The sequence below is a fragment of the Drosophila grimshawi genome, unplaced genomic scaffold (genome assembly GCF_018153295.1).
Source record: "Drosophila grimshawi isolate 15287-2541.00 unplaced genomic scaffold, ASM1815329v1 contig_1367, whole genome shotgun sequence".
In the NCBI taxonomy this organism is placed as follows: Eukaryota; Metazoa; Arthropoda; class Insecta; order Diptera; family Drosophilidae; genus Drosophila; species Drosophila grimshawi.
Genome location: NW_025062889.1, coordinates 12,420,840 through 12,441,765, shown reverse-complemented (window position 1 = coordinate 12,441,765; position 20,926 = coordinate 12,420,840). Strand labels below are relative to the sequence as shown.

The 20,926-nt window shown below is 39.1% G+C and overlaps 1 protein-coding gene across 3 annotated transcripts; it reads left to right on the top strand.

Moving 5' to 3' along the window:
• The first annotated feature begins 521 nt into the window (after window positions 1-521).
• On the top strand, window positions 522-20,837 carry LOC6559125 (protein windpipe). 3 transcript variants are annotated; one of them, XM_032735347.2, is made up of 3 exons: window positions 522-885; window positions 6,843-6,894; window positions 17,788-20,837. In XM_032735347.2, the coding sequence occupies exon 3, from the start codon at window positions 17,865-17,867 to the stop codon at window positions 19,878-19,880; it is 2,016 nt and encodes a 671-aa protein (XP_032591238.1). In that variant the 5' UTR covers window positions 522-885; window positions 6,843-6,894; window positions 17,788-17,864; the 3' UTR covers window positions 19,881-20,837. The 3 variants fall into 3 exon arrangements, with proteins under 3 accessions (XP_032591238.1, XP_001986604.1, XP_032591239.1); XM_001986568.3 differs by lacking the exon at window positions 6,843-6,894 and having other exon boundaries at window positions 559-885; XM_032735348.2 differs by lacking the exons at window positions 522-885; window positions 6,843-6,894 and adding an exon at window positions 1,700-1,722.
• Window positions 20,838-20,926: the final 89 nt, after the last annotated feature.

The window sequence follows — 20,926 nt, the reverse complement described above, 5'->3', positions numbered from 1 at the left end:
ATCAGTGAGATTGGCCATTGATAAGATATGAACGGGTGTTGGCTACAACTAAGCAGCGCCCAATGTTTAATTTCGTATCTATGTAAGCTGTGAGCAAAGTTTCAGAGTTTTGCAAAGCGTAAAAATACAAACTTTTTTTTAATAACTTTATTGCCAAAAGCTTCTCTCTCAAACCCGCACAATGAACACGCTCTCGCTATTGATAACAGGCCACAAGCTATTCAAGTGAACAAAATACACAAACACGTTCCCATCTTTGCAAATTGAATGTGTGTGTGTTTGTGTTATTTACACAAACTTGCCATTTCATAACTTTACGCATTTATTCCGTCTGATGTCCACGTGTTCCACTGGGGACTCGGGCGTTGAGCGCACCGGTAATGGGTGGGTATCTTTTTGCGGTTAGCGAGCGAGCGAGCGATCAACTTTTTCGCTCATCGAATCTCACTCCAGCTCCAGCGCGCTTTAGCGCTGCGTGCTCTCTGCCACTCTGCCGGTGCGCTCCCAACAGCAACTGTAGTATTTATATGTGTGTGAAACGGTGGTGAAGTTTCAGTTCGGTTTTGCTCAGTGCCGCTTTGTGCGAAGGTTCCATTTAGCATTGCGTTTATTCGACGCAAAGCTTTCTCATCGAACGGTCGTGTGTGTCTCCGCTTCGCTTCGGCTAGTTAGTTTTACCGCGATTCGCAGCTGCGACAGTCAACGCGGTTGTCCAAGTGTTGATCTCTATATAGATTTTCGTCTCCGATCGTGCCGCTCCGCAAAAAGCCCGAGGAGTACGTATGCAAACAGACAGCCGTGTGTCAAAGCTGAGTGAGAGGCACAACCCCCGTATACCCGCCCAACCCCAATCCGTGATCTTCACTGCCGCTCTGTGTTCTCTAGGTAATTAAAATTGAAGCAATAGTTTTTGAAATGAAAATAAGTGCATAAATTGCATTGTATATGAAAATTATATGTATTGAAATCAAAGGCAGACAGCTACAAACATTGAACAATTTATGGGACTGCAGTTAGTTTGCTTGTTCTTTTTTATTGGCATATCTGTCTCAGTCTCTCTCTCTCTGTGTGTGTGTGTGTGTGTGTGTGTGTGTGTGCGTTTGTGTGTGTTTGGTGCTCGCCTTTGCTCAATGCTTTTCGGTGACATTTTCCTCGGCTGCTGTTTGGGGCATTTCTCGCTTGCCTCTTTCAGACTCGTTTTCGAAATTCTTTTTGTTGTATCTTTTATGTGAAATGTTTTTTTTCGCCGAAACCTAAAATTGATAGCGAACGCCGCCGACAGTCGCAGTCTCAGTCGCAGTCGCGCAGGCAGCCAGATCGAGAGATCTTCGAACTTGAAGAACGCCAAGCGCGTTGAAGGACTTTCTGTGAAATATATATAAATTAAAAACAAACAATAAGAAAAAAAGGAAAGAAAAGAAAAGATAATTGAAATTGAAATTGCGCCGGTGCAATCCGCAGCAGCAAAGACAAAATAAAAGTGCAAACAGCAGACAAATACACATACTATATATGTACACCAAATACATATAATAATATAAATACAATACAAAAATACATAATACATAATATATTATGTATAAATTTTTGCTTGTATAGAGAAAAGCAAGCAACAAGTTGAGTGCATAGATTAACAGGCGCACAGATACAAAAAAGTATCTGTAGATTTCAACAAGAAAGTGTACAAAATTGTCTACAATTTGCCTAACCTTTTTGTGTGCCGTGAGTAAAATAAATAATAAAATCAAAGAAGAAGAGAAATACAGTAAATACAGTAAGCGTGAAATGCGTGTTTTTTTCTAAGATCAAGCCCAAGTGCTAGTAGATCAGCAGTGTCGTCGTCGGCCAGCATCTGCCGTGATAAGGCAAACAAATCGCCCGCTTTTGTGGGCTGTGAGCAACTCGAGAATTATTGACATGCAAACTAATATATTTACAGTTAGCACATAACGCATGTGGCCAAAAAAAAGAAAAAAAAAAAAAATCAAAAAATAATCACGAAATCTTTCTGTGCAAGTGGTATATTTTATTAGCTATTATTTCATTTGAGCTTTTTGCGGTTGGCGGTGATCTGTGGCCAAACTTGACCCTGTTTCTCAACCAGCAACGGTTATACTAGTTATATAATTGCCAAAAAGCCACGAAACAGACGAACAGACGAGCAGACTGAGAGATTCGAGACGAGTAGACCTTAATAAAAAGTGGTTGGTTTAACCCCCCGGCCGAAGCTGGCACTTAAAATTACTTAAGCGACGCAACAACAGCTACAACTGAAATACAATAAAAAATTAAACCTTTTTGCCCAGCGATCTTGCAGCAATTACCAAAACAACAACAACAATAAAAAACATTGTGAAAACTCACCGACGAACGCATTTTATCGTCCATGTGAAATTTTCGAGAGATAGCAGCGGGATTATGAGTACCCTTTGCTTGCACTCACACGTACTCACACACTCAGATTCACTCAGACACTCATGCATGCAATTTGTGCGCCGTTTACTTAAAAAGCCCAAAAACCCAAAAACCACACAACTTTCAGGTGCTCATTGCAAAGATACATTTGTTTATCTTTGCCATCAATTTGTTGTATGTGGCATAAACATTATTTCACTTCTGTGCTTTTGCAGACTTTAGTCCACATATTATATCCCTTTGAAATTTGAAATACATTACAAGCAGATAATACACAAAATGGAAATACGTAGAAAGTACATGCAAATTGCAATCGCTTCTTGAAACAAAACGATTTAATTTTCAAGCGATCTCTGTACTTGGTTTCATTACACACAATCGGAAACTATTTGTAATTCGTTTGTTTACACATTCGACTGTAAATCAAGTTCAAGCTGCGGTGATTAAAAAGAAAATAGAAACAACAAAAAATGCGTATCAGTTCTCGTGAATGTCGAATGAATCATTTTACCGCAATGTAGGCTAGTGAGGCAACAATTGCTGTTAAAAACGATTGAGAACTCCAACTCAAGCGGATATTACGCAATAGTTGTCGTTGTCTGAAACACATCCATAAATGTACATATGTACATACATACATAGATAGATGTGTGCGTGTGAAACACAGTTTCGATACTCGCACTCGTCCCGGACAGGTGCTAATTTGTGGTTCATAATTCACAGAAATATGCGAGTGCTCGTTCAAGTTTCAGCGAACAGCTTTTATGCCCCATAACTCAGCGAACGGACCGCTAAGAAATATATATATATATATATATATATGTATTATATACAACTTAACTTACTCAACAAGCGCCCACAGTCCAATGCAAAAGAAGAAACACACTATAACCATATCAATGACGTTTGGGGGCTCTTATCTTTGCCATTTGTATATAATGCCTATTTCTGCGCCATTTGCTCATTGCCGTATTTCAACAACTTCCGCTGCATTATTAGGTGCTATGGAAAATGCACATTTCACGGGTTGCTGCGTCACTTTAGAAATATTGAAATTGATCAAAAGTTCCGTCTCAAACGGGGTTTTGTTAATTGAGAATATTATATTACTAACCTTACGGCAATTTCTGTTACTTTATAATGTTTTTTTTTTGTTTTTAATTACAAGGTAAGAATTCGTTCATTCAAGCGATGTTGCTGTGGCTTTACATATCGCTAAAGTTTCTTTTGATGTATTTGTATAACGAGCTCGAAATAAAAATACCTTATCAAAATTGATAAGTTGTTACTTGTTTATTCTGTGAATTGATATTTCCGATTGAGACGCTTGTTTACTTCGTGGTAAACAGTAGCGACCATGAGGAAAAGCTTGAAAAGGATTGCTGAACGTAGTCTATAGATTAAAAAAAGAAAAAGAAATTGAATTTAAAATTAATAAGAAATATTAAGCACGTTCCTTAAAATAAAGAGAACATGGTATAAAGACAGGTCATAATTATGCATATATTCTGAAACAATAAAAGTAAAGGGAAATTTATATAGCAAGCTTTTCGGATATATGTATTCCATGTTCAATATATGTAGGTATATATTATTTTGTGTATTTAAGGCGCTGCCAATTGTCGCACAAGCCATTGTCATTGGCGTCCAGAGTCTGGAGTCTCGATTTTCAGCAGTCATTTGGTGTTTGGTTGTGTCTTTGCTACCAGAGCGTTGTGCAAACGAATCCGATGTCTGTGCTGCATTTGACAACCACATAGAAGACAAAAAAAAAAAGAAGAAAAACAGAAACAAAAACAACTTTAGAGAAAACCACAGATATATTGTGTAAACACACGTATTTGTGCATTTGGGCGTTATGTCAACCTTGCCCCCATTAGATACAACTCGCTGTTGTTGCTGGGAGATGAGCAACAAATGCTTGCGCTCAATATGTGTTTCGATAAAGAACCAACACGCACTTATCAGCGCTCAATCAAAACAAAAGCGATGCAACCATTGCCCCAAAACAGCAACGGCAACAGCAACGGCAACAGCAACAGCAATAATAATGACAACAACATCAGGAATGTTGATAAATCCCATGAAAATAATGCGTTAGCTCAAGAGGCTTTCGTTGCCGCATTCAAATATGTGCTCATGTCTAGTGCATTTTGTCATTTCGAAATCCGTGGTCTTAAAGCCAAGTGCACATGACTGTGGCTGTTCTGCGGCAGAGTTGCCATTCATATCTATAATTAGCAAATGTCGAGCGTTTTCCCAATTCCGATAAGATAAGCGCAGTCAACCAGCCGCTGCCTTTGATAGCGGCAAATAAGTTATAAAGGCAAACAGGCCAGAGAGATGCGCTCTAAACATGGAGAAGGAAGCTCAAATCATATTTATATTTGTAGATATTTTTGCCTTAGCAGGAGAGAACTTACCACCAAAATGTCTAATGTCTACAGAGTGCTGATACATAACTATTTATAATATAATCAAAGATACATTTCAATGCCTCTTACTTATGGATACCCAAGTTGATATGTCTTTTAGCGCCTTTCATGGCTACAGGGTATCTTCCTGTATGACCTCGAAGCAAGCGAATAGTCTGGAAATAGGAAATGCTTTACTTTTTTTCCAAATATTTGTGTACGTTTTTGTCTTTTTTTTCGGCTAAACGTGCCTGACTTTGCAGCGTTTTCTATTATTGTAAACAACTGTGAAATTGTTTAGCGGATTATTATTGTTATTCTTTGAATTGAGCTGTTGGGTCCAGTTTACATCTGGAGAACAGGTGGCTCTCAAAATACTGGCAGAAATGTTAAGCACTCGTTAGCGTTGGCTTCGCTGTTTCATATTTGTTTTACTTGATTAGTTGATCAATGAAGAATACATTCGCATACGGGATATTTATAGCCCACGCCAAACAATTTGGTCAATTGGCAAAGGCAAATCAAAGGCACAAAACACGCGCAAGCATGAATGAAGCTCGATTTTCGTTGTGTATTTGTTGTTTTATTATTATTTTTTTTTCGCTTTTAATATTCTTTTAAATGACTCCGAATGTGGACCGTTGTGACCTCGTCTGGGATTACGAATGCGTTGGCTGCATCCACTGTTAGTAAAATGTGGCTGACAGATCGATTGCATGGTTTTGTGGGACTTGTGCTTGTGCCCAGCGTCAGAGTCGCTGCTAGAAGCGTTGTTCATAGCGTATGAGTAATCTGCAACAAGTCCGCTCATTGCTTTTTGCCCCACCCCCACCCCTCCTTCCCCGCTCCCTCTCTTGCGTTACGTGACAATATGTTTGGTGGCACGTTCGACGCATATTAATCAGCGCTCCAACAAGCAGATAAACAAATTCGCTTGACACTCTTTTAAGTGCCCCTCTGTGGAAAGGGCGATGCATTGTGGTAGCTCATTAGGTCGGTGATTTGTATGGGAAATGCATTGTGCGGCTACGCTTTGTATTGTGTGTTCCACACAGTATATGATATGATATATATACGAATTATACAAATTATACGAAGACTGATTTTCAAAAACGGCGAGTAGGTGCTTTGGCATTCCTCATTTGACAACAGTGGCAGAGGCGTCAAACAACTAATACAAAATATTTTGCAACACAAGAGAGTCATGGGACTTTGATAAAGATATCATGCTTCCGTTTTTGGGGTGATAAAATGTTCCACAGATTGCAAATTAAATTATAACAAATGGCGAAATCTTCTCAGTCCCATATTAGAGAAATGAATATACTAAATATATTTTAAATAACGTCATTTTGCATTTTGTTTTATACGCCCAAACATATTTCGAAACCCGTCTAGATTTATCTTCAGTGAGAGATTGCAGCGTCCGTCCAGATATATTATTTAAAATATAAAATTAAATATAAATTATGTATAATACATACCATTCACATTATTTCACTCAATTGTAATGAACTTGGATTTGGGAAACTTTAACACATCACTGCCAAAAGTGATTGTCGGTTATGGAAATTTGCGAATGGCTTTAATTAAGTGAGGCACTTGGGGCAGCTGCAGCATGCACAGCACTCATAGCAGTGTCATTATATGAAGCAGCTATCTCAGCAGTAGCAATGACAAAGTTCGTTAAAAGTGAATTTAGAGACTTGCAATTAAACACTAATTATACACAATTAACATCAAAGCTAACAACTGCAGCAACAGCAACAGCAACAGCAGCAGTGGCAAGTTTAAAAAATAGTAGTTGAATTCAAAAATCACAAATAATAGTATTTAAACGCATACAGGCAATCAAATGAATGCAAAGCGAGTGTTGAGTGCTGTCTACACACATATTCATGTATGCACATATATGACTATAGCCTTAAGCAAAATGCACTTTCGATTTGGCCATTTGAAATTCGCATGTTTTTCACATATTTTTTTTGTTTTTTTTTTGTTTTTGTTTTTTAGCATTTACTTTCAGCTGTGGAACGGACTGCCGACCATTTATGTCTTATAAAAGGTAATCAGTTTGCACATTAGCATGCCACGAATCACAAAAATAACCTTAACGACCAAAAACAACAAACAAAAAAAAAAATAAATAAAAAACAACGCGCGGTTGTGCCTCCAAATTGAGCTGTACCATTGGCAATGTACCAAATTCGCGAAAGCTCCGATCTCCCAATTTAGTGGCGTCTCCAACGACTGAAAACAGCTCAGACAGCGACAACAACAACAACTGCAACATCATTAGCTGAATCATTATCATCATCATGATGTTTAAAAACCAGTTTGGTAAAACCAGACAGCAAAGTTGCTGTTGCTATTGCTATTGCTGTGGCTGTGGCTGTGGCTGTGGCTATTGCCACTGCCATTGCCTTTGTTATTCCGCCCGCATTTAACCCGTCGCCACTCTGGCCAAGTTGCATTCGCCGGCCGGCTGACTGGCCGGCAAAGTTGGTCTAAAAGCCAAGCAACAAGTGGTCATAACTGTCAAATGCCTCGCTGCCGGCCTCTGCCACAGCATTCGACAGCCACTGCCAATAGCCAACGGCAAGTGAGCCACTTTAATGGGCAGCAGTCGTGCGTGCTCTTAACGTGTCAACTGCCAAGTGGCAACCGAAAGGAGGCACAACACAGCAGCCACTGCAGCCGGCATCTGACCATGCGATCTTCAGCGCTATTGTGCACATCGACAGATACAGATACGACTACGATATATTTATGCATAGTTTATTAAACTGCTACCAAAACCTAACCGCAGGCTAATTTGTCTACAGGAGTGCCTTCGCTTTCTGTGTGTGGATGTGTGTGTTTGAGTTTGATTGCTGGTTGGCCTGTTCTTCTGGCTGGCCTTGTACTTCAGTGCCAAACCATTGACCAACCGGGCGATTTTTATTTCGTCTGCACGTGTTTTTATCTACACTGTGCTTCAGAATATGGCAACAAGTTGGTTTTCTGTTTTTTTTTTTTTCGTTAAAACACTTAAAACTTTAAGTTAAAACTCTCTCGAAAAGCATTACGAGTATATTTTTTAAAGTTATAATTTATGTTTCAACATGACAAAAACTAGGAAAACACACATTTTTCTTCAAAACATTTATAGATCACTCGCTCTGTGAAATTTTATTTTCTGATCGTAGTATTCTATACTAACCATCTCAATAATCATTTAATTTATTAGGGATAAAAATCATCCATTACGCAAATGCTCAAGTTCTACGTAGATAATTTGCTGTTCAGTGTAAACATTTGGTTTGCACACACATAAAGTTATATATATATATATATATATTTATCCATCTGTGCAGTTAAGGACAGGCAAGCAGACAGACAACACTAGTACGCATTGGCAGGTGCAATTGGGGAACAATTTCACGCTGCAGTTGCATTATTTATGGCATGTTGTTAAACTTTATTGATAGTTACAAGTTGATGTTGCTGGCTTTGAGTTCAAAGCGATTGAATATCTAAATCGAAATTAAAACGATAACCAAAATTTTGACTTTGAATGCTGTGCAATTAATCATAGTAGTTCCAAGAATAACATCAATTGTTTTTGCCATGCAATGATGCTCAAATAGTTCGCACTGACCTCGAACGTTGAGTTAATTAGATACTGTGACCCGGTTTGATCGGAAGTAGTTGAAGTGTTAATGACTACTATTAATTGTGAACCGTGACAAGGTCTTCTGCTTAGCAACTGCTATAAATAGCAGCTATAGATTATGCAATAGATCGAACACACTCTCGAAACGAGAAGAAAAACCCACGCATTTTTAGGCTTCTTTCAGTTTGAACCAAATTCAATTAAGATGTTCTTTCATTATATCACCCAAATCATACGATTCCCTACTTGGAAATTCCCGGAAATCCAGCAGGGAATTTGATCATCCAACAACATTGATCGTTCGTTGTTCGCCAATTAGCGCAACCGTGGTTAGTAATTTAGCTTAGCTACTTCTACACATATGTAGCTACATCTGTGTATCTATATCTATATCTGTATCTGTATCTGTATCTGTATCTGTATCTGTATCTGTATCTGTATCTGTATCTGTATCTGTATCTGTATCTGTATCTGTATCTGTATCTGTATCTGTATCTGTATCTGTATCTGTATCTGTATCTGTATCTGTATCTGTATCTGTATCTGTATCTGTATCTGTATCTGTATCTGTATCTGTATCTGTATCTGTATCTGTATATCTGGATCTTTAACTGTATCTGTGTCTGTATCTGTACTGCTGATATACCATCATCTCTATACTGCATCTGCTAGATTAGTCTGTCTGGAAAACTTGTTGAAAATGTTAGCAATTGTAAAGCACTGATTAACTGGCGACTTTTGGCCCGTAAGTCAGATTAAATTAACATGCTTCTAATTATACACGAACGGCAAACAGTTCAATGAAATGTCAATTTGCTCAGTGCCGCGCTTCCTTCGAGCGTCATTCGCCAACTGATTGGCATTGCTGGATGCAGTCTAAACACTGCAACCAGACACTTTTACACTAGTTTAACTGATTACATGGCTATTTCTAATTGTTATCTTCATGTCAATGCAATTATTCTAATACGTTTGTACAATATCGTTCGAGCTGTATCATATAATTATCAGCTTAACAAGTATATTTAGATACGATCCGGATTTAATGTATTAATATAGAGTCCATAACGTAAAGATTGTAGAATAAATTCATAGATCAGTTCAATCTAGCACAGTAAATTATAGCTAAGTTTGTTATAGTTAGCAACCGTTGAATTTCCTATTTAACGAAACTTATGAGAGGCTGTAAAAGAACAACGATCTTGAGTTGTGTTCTTTTCAGAACATACTAAACTAAAGTTATATGATATATGAATATATCCATATATATATATATAGATGATCATCAGCTGTTGTTATGTGAGGTGCTAGCACCACTTTAGCATTTTTAATCCCCTATTTTAAATTGTCGGCCACACACAATAGGGAACTTAACAAGGAGGTTACGAAACGATGGCCAGACAAAGTGCAGCAGACTGAATGGTTGGCGCCCATTGAAAAGTGCAATCCCATTTGGCACTAATCAACGTTCACTTGTCTACGAGTAAATCATCATCATCATCATCATGATCATCGTCAGCATCATCTGTGCATGCAAATGTATCTATGCCAAATGACAATGAGATACGTTGGCGTTGTTGTCAACGCGCCAAAATTTTGCGTAGGTGTTCGTTTCGACTGGTGATCTGTGCCAGCAACAAACACACAATCACACACACAGCAGGCCATAACCGGACTCTCTGTCAAAACTGAATTAATAAAAAATAATCAAAGTTTTCAAATTGAATTGTTGTTGCTGGTCAGCGGTGCCTTTCTCTTAACTGCTGCACTGCATCCAGCAAAATCGCATGTCGCTGCTATGGTCAGTTTCGAGATGCTGTTTCACATGCATGGGATGCAGTCTTTGTAAAATGCATTGTGTTTAAGAAACTAAACGTGCACTTCATTACAAAATGTTTATGAAGATTTTTTTGTATTTTTATATTATACAATATGTACAAACATCGAATAGACGAAATAAGATTGTTCATTTTCTGTTTGAGAATGTTTGAAATATTTGCAGTACTTGAGATATTGTGGTTCGATTTCATGCCCAAGGCAAAATCACATTTAACAGTAGCTGCCAAATGTATGCAGACAGACGAACTTAATTGATTAAGTTTTTAAATTCAACATTCGTGATTTAAATTTTTTTTTATCTAAAGGAAAAAAACTAGCCATAAAATTGGAAAAGCAAATCAATTTAAATATCTTTCAAATCAAATATTACAGATTTTAAGATGGGCTTAATTTATCAATATAATAAAGCAGTAAAATGTTATAATAGAGGATTCACTTTATGTATATACATAAATCGGTCAAATCATCAAGTATTTAATTAATAGTCACTTTAAAGATACATTTATAAGTTAGTATCATAAAAGTATTTATAGGATTGAAAGGTTTGCTTTGTTCATCTGGGTATCTGAATAGTGAAAATTGCAGTTGACCGTTTCCTTTCTAATTGCCACAACGGCTTTCTCTACAAAACCACTGTTAATTACTGAATAAGCAATGATTCGGGGTTTTTCTTACATATTGATTTATGAATCATTTACAATAGTATTTCCCCATTTCCGACCATATATTGCAAATTCAAAAACACTAAGATTTTTACGAATACCACCAGCTCGCATGAATCAGTTTTATGGGGAATATACACTTTTCAATATACTTTTTTTTTGCCTACGGCTGGCCGCTCGCCAAATGATCAAACGACACTGAAAATACCATGGGTGCTGGGGGAAAATGTTGTTGAGTTCCCCTGTATATTTGGTAGCCATCTGTTGATGTCTTGACGAGTTCAAGTTCAATGGAAATTGTGTGCTGCATGCGCTAACAATAGCCAATGTTTTTGTGGTCAATTTCAGGCAACATGGCGCATGCGCAATTTGAGAGCTGCAGTTGATTTTTAGTAGTTTCATTTTTCATTTTTTGTTTTTTTTTGAGGGGGGGGGGGGGGGTGGCTATTGTTTATTGCATTTTTGGTGCATTGACTTCGAGTGTGGGGCCCACGTTTTTGCTTTGGTTTTGATTTTACTTTTTTGCTTTACACTTCACCTTTTTAGCGGGGTGATATTAACTGGACGGCGGGGAGGCGAGAGAGTCCAGCGATCGTTGGCAACAACACGTTTTGCATAACTCACATAATTTTCGCTTATGCTTTGCGCTTTTTACCAGTTGAGCCCATTGCTCGAGAGCAAGACTCACATTAAAGTTACGTATCTTAAAGATTGGTTTCGTTTTATTTCGGTCTTCTTCAGTATTTTCTTTTTGTTATTTTTTTGCGTTGCTTACTTTTCGTGGAAATCAATAAAATACCTGCTGCGGTTCTTTTTTTCTGTTTTTGTTTTTGATTTTGGGGATTTTTTTTTTGTTATTAATAAAATGTTTTAAGCATACGCTTAAGATGGGCTCATTTGCACTTGATTGGCGTTGCCACACTTTTCGAAAACTCAAAGCGAAATGCTCAATTGGCAAATTTAAGCCGCTTTGCCAAATTGGCATATTGATACAATGTTTATTTCTGTTGCTAACTCAGGGCAAGAGAAGTGGCTGTGGGGGTTGGGGCCGCAACGAATTGGGTCATTAGACCCCGCAGACAGAGCTCCAAAGCGGCGACTGCAGTCGAGCTGTGTGTGGCTTGAGGTAATGAGCTCAGCGCTATGCTATAGATCGAGAACAAAATAAAATTGGAATATGCTAATTGCCTGTAGAGTTGCCCCGAGCATATATGTGTGTGTGTGTGTCTGAATGTGTGTGTCTGTATGTGAGTGTGTGTGTGTGTGTGTGTGTCTGACTACCTGCCCACAAATTATCGCAAAATGCTCGCCGCTTGTTTTCTATGACGACATGACTGTGTAAAATATTCGCAGTTCGCCTTGAATGAACTGGCGCGCTCTTTGTTTTTGCTTGTCATTTTATTTATTATTATTTTTTTAATGATATTTTGAATTGTGAATGGCAGCTTTCGACTTGGCTAGCTTCTTTTGGCCAGCTGCCTGATTCATAAAACGCTTTGCTCTATGACTGAGACGTCATCTGGGCAAGAAAGCGCCGACTTTGTCTTATAAGCTATTTATATATCCATGTATACATGTGACTGTATATGTAAGTGACTTTTATACATGCATAAGCGCGCAGGTAAGACAGCAAAATCACCTGATATTTAAATAGCGGCGCGTCATTTTTGTTTTTTCAGATGAAACAGAAAGAGCACGAGAAAGAAACAGAAAAGGAGAAAGAGAGATAGGTGAATAAAACAAAAGAAAGAGTTTTGGGAAATGAAATGTGGAGAGAAAACGAAACCAAATGGCAAAAGAAAGACACAGACTCCATATAAAATAAACGTAAACGTTGTGGTTCAATAAACCACAGAGGCGACGCTAGAAGTTAACGGTTACCCGTATAAATAGCTGTCATGTTACCTACACTTTACACTAATCGCATAAGAAATGAATTTGTTGCGCACACCATGTTGATCAGTGTAGCTTATTTTGCATAGCCAATTGGCAATAGAAGCAGCCGCTAAATTGAGCTAAGGTTGAGTAATTTTATCTCTTGCCTCTATTTATAAACCATTATATATATAAAATTGTGAAAAGCTTTTATTATTTGACGGCGCGCAGTGAGCACAATTTAAACGTGCCTATAAAAAAGAGATTTGCACAAATCTAAATACGCACACACACACATACACATACACACACACAGAATTATATACACAAAAATCCGAAATTTTGCATCGCTCTCCACACGTTGTGATTTTTACGATTCTTTTTTTATGATTTATCAACACTTAAATCTACTTACCATATGATATACATATGCATACACACATATGATTTTTTTTTTTTTTGCATGCCCTCAAATATGTACATATGATGAGTGGGTATAGAATCCAAGCAAACACAAAAGAAATGACGAATCTGTGGATATATATATTTACCCACGGTTAGGGGCATCAAATGATGACCGACAAACGTTTGAGTAGCAAAAAGCAAATAGCGGGCCCTCCTCTTTGATACCCTGTAAGGTGAGGCATTTCCGAATGACAATATTGAATAATAATAAGGTTGCAACAGGTTTTCTAGGTAATTAGTAAGAGTTCACATTCTTAATAATATCATTCATTTGTTGGGATTTTTCCTTAATACAATTTTATACATATTTTGAAATTTGTACCTTCATATATTTAAAATCGTATATTATATATAATTACTTAAAATGCAGCAGCTAATTTTAGCAAGTCATATGCTTGGGATAATCGTGTTTTAATTTATTGCATGGAATATTAAAATATATAGACGGTTGTTGACAATATTTGTATACAGAAATATTCTGATTCAAATTCTCATATTGCTTTCATGCGCCGCTCTCTGAGCGAGATTTATTTATATATTATATGATGTGTATTTAATTAGATAACATTTTCTACACGGTATCTGCCAGCCCATACAAGGAAATTGCAGTAGACTTAGTCTTAGTTGCTAATGTGATCGCTTCTTTTTATTTAATTTTTTGGCATCTCATGAGTCAAGGTTAGGCGCATTTGTCATCATTTAACTTTAAAGCTGATTTTGTTCATGTTGTTGTTGTTGTTGTTGCTGCTGCTGTTGTCTCTGATTTCTTCCAATTTACGAAAAATGTTTGTTCTAAGCTGGTTCGCCATTAAATGCCACTTGGAAGTCAAGCGATTCCATTTCTCCCTTCCCCACCACTTTTTTGTTTTAAGTAAGCGCATATTCAAATCGTATGCCGCCGGACGGTGTCAAAGCCCCGCCCACCGTCCACTGCCACTTCCCCCCGAGACTGGCCACATGGCTAATTTTCAGCTTCCTGTCGACTGTTTATTATTTGCAGCGCACGTGTGAGAATGGCGAGCAGAACGCAATCAATTAAGTGAAATCACGATCAAATTATGATAAGAAGCATATTTTAAAATGCAATTAAGCGCATTAATTGCAATTTCGCGGCAGTTGACACAAACTGGTCAAGCAGGTGGCCCCAAAATGGCGAAAACCAATGAAATTTAGCAAAATGACAGATTTTGATAAATGCCACCGCCAACTGTGTTGCAGAAACTTTGGCTTTTGCATTTCCAACTTGCAGCGCGGAGAAAGTCTTTTTCCCAGTCTTTCATTGGCAACATAAGCAATTTGTCAACACCAGCCCATTTGAAGAAGACATTTGTGAATTGCTGTTGTTGTTGTTGTGGTTGTTGTTGTTGCTGCTGCTGTTGCTGTTGTCACTTGTATTTGGTCACGTTTAACCAAACTCAATGACACAATTTGTTAAGACCACTTTTCACATGTCAAGCAGCGGTGGCTTCATCTGCAGCGGTAATCAGTAAACAGCAACTGTTTACAGTTGAGTTGACCTTGAGCCTGACAATCACTCTCTCTCTCTCTCTCTCTCTCTCTCTCTCTCACGAAAATACATTTGTATCTTTTTATCTGTATCTCAACACATTTGCATATGTGTGCCGCCTCATTTCCAGTTGGCATTTTCTGTCTCGCCGAGCAACAGCAGCCCGCATCATTATCGCAACGATGACGACGACGGCTGCTGCGCCTGCGCTTTAATTATGCGCTCTGTGCCACCACTTGCGGCCCTTGCTTGCCGCAGCTGCTGCACATGCCCCGGCATACATATAGTTGGTGATATTTTGTATCGCCGTCTGCCAACAAATTGCTCGAATATTGGCGCGCCGCTGCGCACAGTTGCACAAAACTGTTTCCGTCCTTGAATGTGGCAAAGCTTTCTATACCCTTGCCGAGGGTATTAAATGTATGTCACGAGAGGTGCAACGAATTGAAAGAGGCATATGCGACACCAGAAACTATCTGCTTATATATACACTTATACACATTTTTCTGCTTACCAAGGTCAGCAGAGATTTAGCTATCTATAATTGCCAGTGCTTTCCTTTGTGTTTCTATACTAAGTCTGTCTGGCAGTTTTTATAATATCTGATAAAAAAAAATGCAAACCATAAAACAGTTTTTTTATTTTACTATTTAAAAATATATTTTATATTTGATGAGGATTGAGTTAAATGCTTCCAGAAAATAGAATAATTATTTGACATTTGCTAAGCGTTTTGAATTTATCATTTTTATTGGTCTACACATTTTTATTAAGTTATTTTTAAAAATATTTGATATAAAAAGAAAGCTATAAAATTGGAATGAGTTGAATTTCATTTGTATTAGTTTGAATAAAAAGAAATATTTGTAGAAATTATACGAATTTGTGAATTATAAAATTTGAATTTTTTTTTTTTTTTTTTGCACGGCCAAAAATCACCAGACAAAAAGTTAATTTCGTTAATTATATAAACGATTAAAAAAATTATATGCATCTGCCTGAGGATTTAATCATTAACAAAAATGTATTATTTCTTATTTATAATTGGAATCACATTTTTTTTAAGAATCAGCATGACCATGCGTAATGAAAGGTACTGAATTTCAACTTCAAATTACTTTTAATTACGAAAATCCAAAAATGAGAATAATTATAACTGAAGCTGTTGGAAAGTTAGCACAATCTGACTGGCGCTCAGTTCCATTCCTCTTGGGAATCGTCAACACTTGAATTATTCAAGCGCACTTCGCTGTAAATTACAAAATTGTTGGCGGCTGCCATTTTAGCGTGCAGCTATTGCATCTAACAGATACTTATGCGGCGCACAGATGCAGATGTGCTAGTCTTGTCGATTAGCGTGTGGCTTACAGTCAGTATCTCTATCTCTATATCTATATCTATATTCAGACAAATATGTACTTATTCATTGTTTTCTGAGCGTTTTGCGGTCAAAGACGCTGCGGATTCGTGCTTATCCGCTGAGGCTGAGACTGAGGAAGAGCGCGAATTGCACTTAAATTGCATACACGAGACAGACGTCAATCAGTTTGCGTTGCTCAACTAATAAATGCCCAAGCGCACACACACATAGTCAAATACACACACACACACACACACACACACACACACACACACACACACACACACACGCACAGTTTCATTCGTACAGTAAGCACACTTACAACAGATTGAGATTAAAAGCAAGCCGCTTGTTAGTCTGGCAACGTTGGAGCAGCTGCTTCGCCGACCTCAACCCCTTAACCCAACCTGGCGCATACTAAATGGACTTGATCTTTATCTCTTCGAGTGTATATATATATATATATATATATTTATGTGTGTGTGTGTGGGCAGAGGCTAGTTGAGCTCTTTAAGAGACAAATGCTGACAGGTGAATCACTTAATTAGAGTCTGGTCGAGGGGCAGTGAAAGTCACATGATAGATCGTTAAATATATTAAACTCAAGTGCTAATCGTCACTAGCATTTATAGCTGTAGTTTAAATTTAAAATAAGTGCTTAGTTATTAATGCATATAGTTAATTTTGTGTAATTTTGGCTTGCTGATCTGTAGCTCCTTGTAATTATTTTAATGATATGTATCCTTTTGGATAATGGTTTTAGTTTAACTCACAAATAACTGAAAACCTTTATACAATTTTACGAATCGCAAGTCTTAATTTCTAAACCCTTATTGATTCTACTATCAATGTTTCATTCACGTTGTTCATTGATTTGTGAAAGTCATTCCTATTGCATGGAAAATTCCTTAGTGTTTTCCTTAAGGAAATATATTTTATTAATGCTGTTCAAACAATTTGTATGCTGTGCGAATCAAAGGCAAGCATAATTACTTTTGCAACTGATTAAAAGGAGAGACATGTTTCACATTTGCTCAATCATATTTCCACTTTATTTGGCATTACTTAGCTACATTTACTGACTGACTGATTCACACAGGCGTGTGTCAGGTGCTTGAGTTACTGCTGATGTCACAGTCCGCGCAAATGACTGCAAACCCCAAATTATCGTGTCGAATTTACAGACTTATCAATAGTATAGCAAAAGAAAAAAATATATTAATTACCGAGCAGAGATAACACAGTCTATTTTTTTTGCTATGCTTAAGGCGATAAGGAAATCTAAGCACGATAGCGTTTGCAGATAGTTGAGAGAGAGAGAGAGAGAGAAAAAAAGAGAGACAAATGTAATATCAGCAGAGAGAAGAGAGTGCGAGAGAGAGAGACAGAGAGAGAGAGAGATGGGAATGGGAGTGGGAGTTACTCAGCTAGCGAAATGACGTAACATGCGATTGTGTATCGATCAAAGCGATCAAAGCTCATGGAATCGACTAGATACAGTTAGTTTTCGTTGCGTTGTTAGCCGAGGTAGTCTTGAGTTCATTAAGAAAACCACAATTTATTAATCAACTTTATTTCTCTTTGTCCATTTCCAGTTAAGAGCTGAGCTAGCAAGTAGATCTAATCACCCATCCACACCCCAAACCAGCTCAGATAACAAACACACACAGTCATGGAGCGTCTAAATTTGGCTGCACTGCTGGCGCTGTTGCTGTGCGTTTGTGCGTCAGCTTCGCCCGCCTTCTACTGCCCCGAGGACTGCAGCTGCGTCCTGTCGCAACACACACACAAGCCAATGCTGCACGCCAAGTGCAACAGCACGAAAGGATTGCAATTATCGGAGCAGCCACTGCACGCCTCCATTCCGATACATTCCATCGATTTGTCGTATTTGGGATTGACGAGATTGGAGCATGCGCTTGACATGCTGCCCAATCTGACCTCTGTGAATCTGTCGCACAACGACCTGCACGAGATTGGGCACCTGAGCAAGCGCATCAAGAAGCTCAACGTGAAGCATAATCGCTTGACGTCCGCCAAGCTGCTTAAACTGCCGCAGCACTTGCAGGTCCTCAATCTGCAGCACAATGACATCACGTATCTGCCGATTGAGCTAACACATCTGCATCATCTGCAGCAGCTGGAACTGGGACACAATAACATCAATTGCTCATGCGGTACACTGGAGGTGCGCAACTGGCTCCAGGAGCGTCATGTTTACATGGAAAAGCCGGTGATTTGCACCCTTCCAGCGGAGGCGAATGGCAAACCCTGGTTGCAACTGAAGCAGTCTGAGGTGTGCGAGAAGGAGAAGAGCGGCTTCTATGCCAACGACATGACTGATGAGAACGAGCTGATGATGGGCGATCAGCCCGTGGCAGATTCTGGCGAACAGGACAACGAGGAGGAGGAGGAATTGACCAACTCCTTTATGGTAATCGGCAAGAACAAGACACCAGAGCCAGCATCGAACCCCAACAACGATGTTGAGGGCTCCGGAGATTTGACCGAACCGAATATGGAAGTCAAAGCAGCCGATTCGAACTCTGCGGCAGATGAGTCCAAGATACCTGTGGACGATGAGGATGGCTCCGGCAGCGGGGATGGCATTCTTTATATACCACAGATTGCATCTGGTCCTGACAGCAGAGATGACTTTGATGAGTCGCCCGATTCTGCTGAACATGGCAAAGACATCGACAACAAATACGACAATCAGCCGATGGAGCCACCATCAACGCCTTCATCGGTCATCTTCAATAACATTGGTATCTTTGACACCGCTGAAAACGATGGCGACGCAATTAAGCCCGTCAATGAGGAAATCATTGTGCCGGCGGTACACACTCTACTGGATGCGGATGCTCCCTCGGATGTTGTCACCGATGGCCCACTCGACTTAGACAAGACGTCCGAAGATATTTTGACTGCCAAAATGGGCAAGAAGGACGATAGCAATGCCATTTACTATCTGTTGGGTGTCATTGCTCTCATCGTTGTGGGTCTGATCCTCTTCGTGGCCATTAAACGCTGCAAGTACAACAGCAATGCGGCGGCCCGTGATGCCGAGGCGCAGCGTCAGACGGAGCTGCTGGACATGGACAAGAAGCAGCTGGGCAAGCCGCTGGCCCGCAACGGCCAAGAGCATGCGCCGCTCATTGGAGAGAAGGGCAAGGTGGATGATGCCCAGATTATCAATGGCGCCGGGAAGAAGCCCTACGATAGCAAGGACAACGCTGGGCAACAGCCACTACTTAATGGCAACGGTGCAGCCAATGGCGATGGCAAGGAGGTGCCCAAAATTGTTGAACCCCTTGCCGGTGAACCGGCACCACATGAATACTACCCAATCACACCGAGATATCCGACACCGCAGTCACCGCGTGCATCCAAATATGCACAGCATCCACAGGGCGATGCTGGCGAGCAGAACAACAACAACAATAACAACAATGAACCCGATGGAGCCTATTTGCCATCATCACCCAAGTCCGGTCGTTACTCGCCCGTCTATTCTCCGGAAACGGGACGTGTTAAGATCAAGCTGACGGAGACACCCAAGCCGAAGACACCGATGCTTGTGACGCGCAGCAAATCCAATGCTGGCGATATCATCACAACGCCCGTTCAGGGTGCCGGCAGTTATCTGGAGCCAACGCATCAGGTGAATGGCATTGCCGGCCACTGAGCTCCGGATCCCAAGGCTGACTCCAAGTGCCAAGCTAGCAACAACAACAAAAACAACAACAACAGCAACAACACGAGCATCAGCATTAGAGCTTCTTTGAGCTGGGCTTAGAGTGTGGTGATCGATGAGTGGTAATCGGTAATCGATAAGACGATAAGACGATAACGGTGCTTTTGAATACGACAACAGCAAACAAACAGCAAGAACTATTCGTTTTAAGCTCCCGCTCCCCTCTTAAACATACATATACATATGCATATATATATATATATAGTTACATATATACATATATATTGTAACCTTTGTAGTTTTAGCATTAAGTAAATTAATTATACTTAAGCATAAATCTAGTTTAATACCAAAGTTAAAAAATATCTTATATGTAAATTTGCATCAGCGCGAAATACAAGAAAAATCATTGATGACACTTTACAACACTATTTTTCTACTGGCATCCGCATGTGACACACACACACACACCATTACTTACTATACGAATGCATGCATCTAATGTATACTTTTATATCCGTAATGTATGTTATTTAAGCTCTATTCTCTTGTGAAATTATAATGTGTTACTCTGTTCGTGTGAATGACTTTTCAATTCAACGTAAGCCTATCAATAAAAACAAAAACGACAACATTACAAAGCCCACTCGATTCACTTTTGAATTAAAACAAAAAGCCCTCGCTGTACTTGGGCACTTGCGTCAGTCAAGTTTCGCACTAAGGTGCGTGCATTTGATAATATGCTGAGTGTGGGAATGGCTTATGTCTCGGCTGTTCACCATTTAAATACACTGGCGGTCGAAATAATGAGATAGCCATCACAAGACAATAGTTGATAATGTTTAATTAATAATGATTAAGTGTCTAGTACTTAAGCAATTACTCAAGTTGTACAAGAGCACACAAATCCAGTTACAAATAAACATACACTTCGTGTACCAATACGTATATTTTCTTTTGCTATGCAGGATATAATGGCAGGTTGCTGTTTAGGATAGCATGTGCACGCATCCGTGACACACACAAGGTTGCTGCAT

Coding starts and splice junctions, on each gene's coding strand:
- LOC6559125 (XM_032735347.2), top strand. CDS start 17,865: ATGGAGCGTCTAAATTTGGCTGCACTGCTGGCGCTGTTGCTGTGCGTT.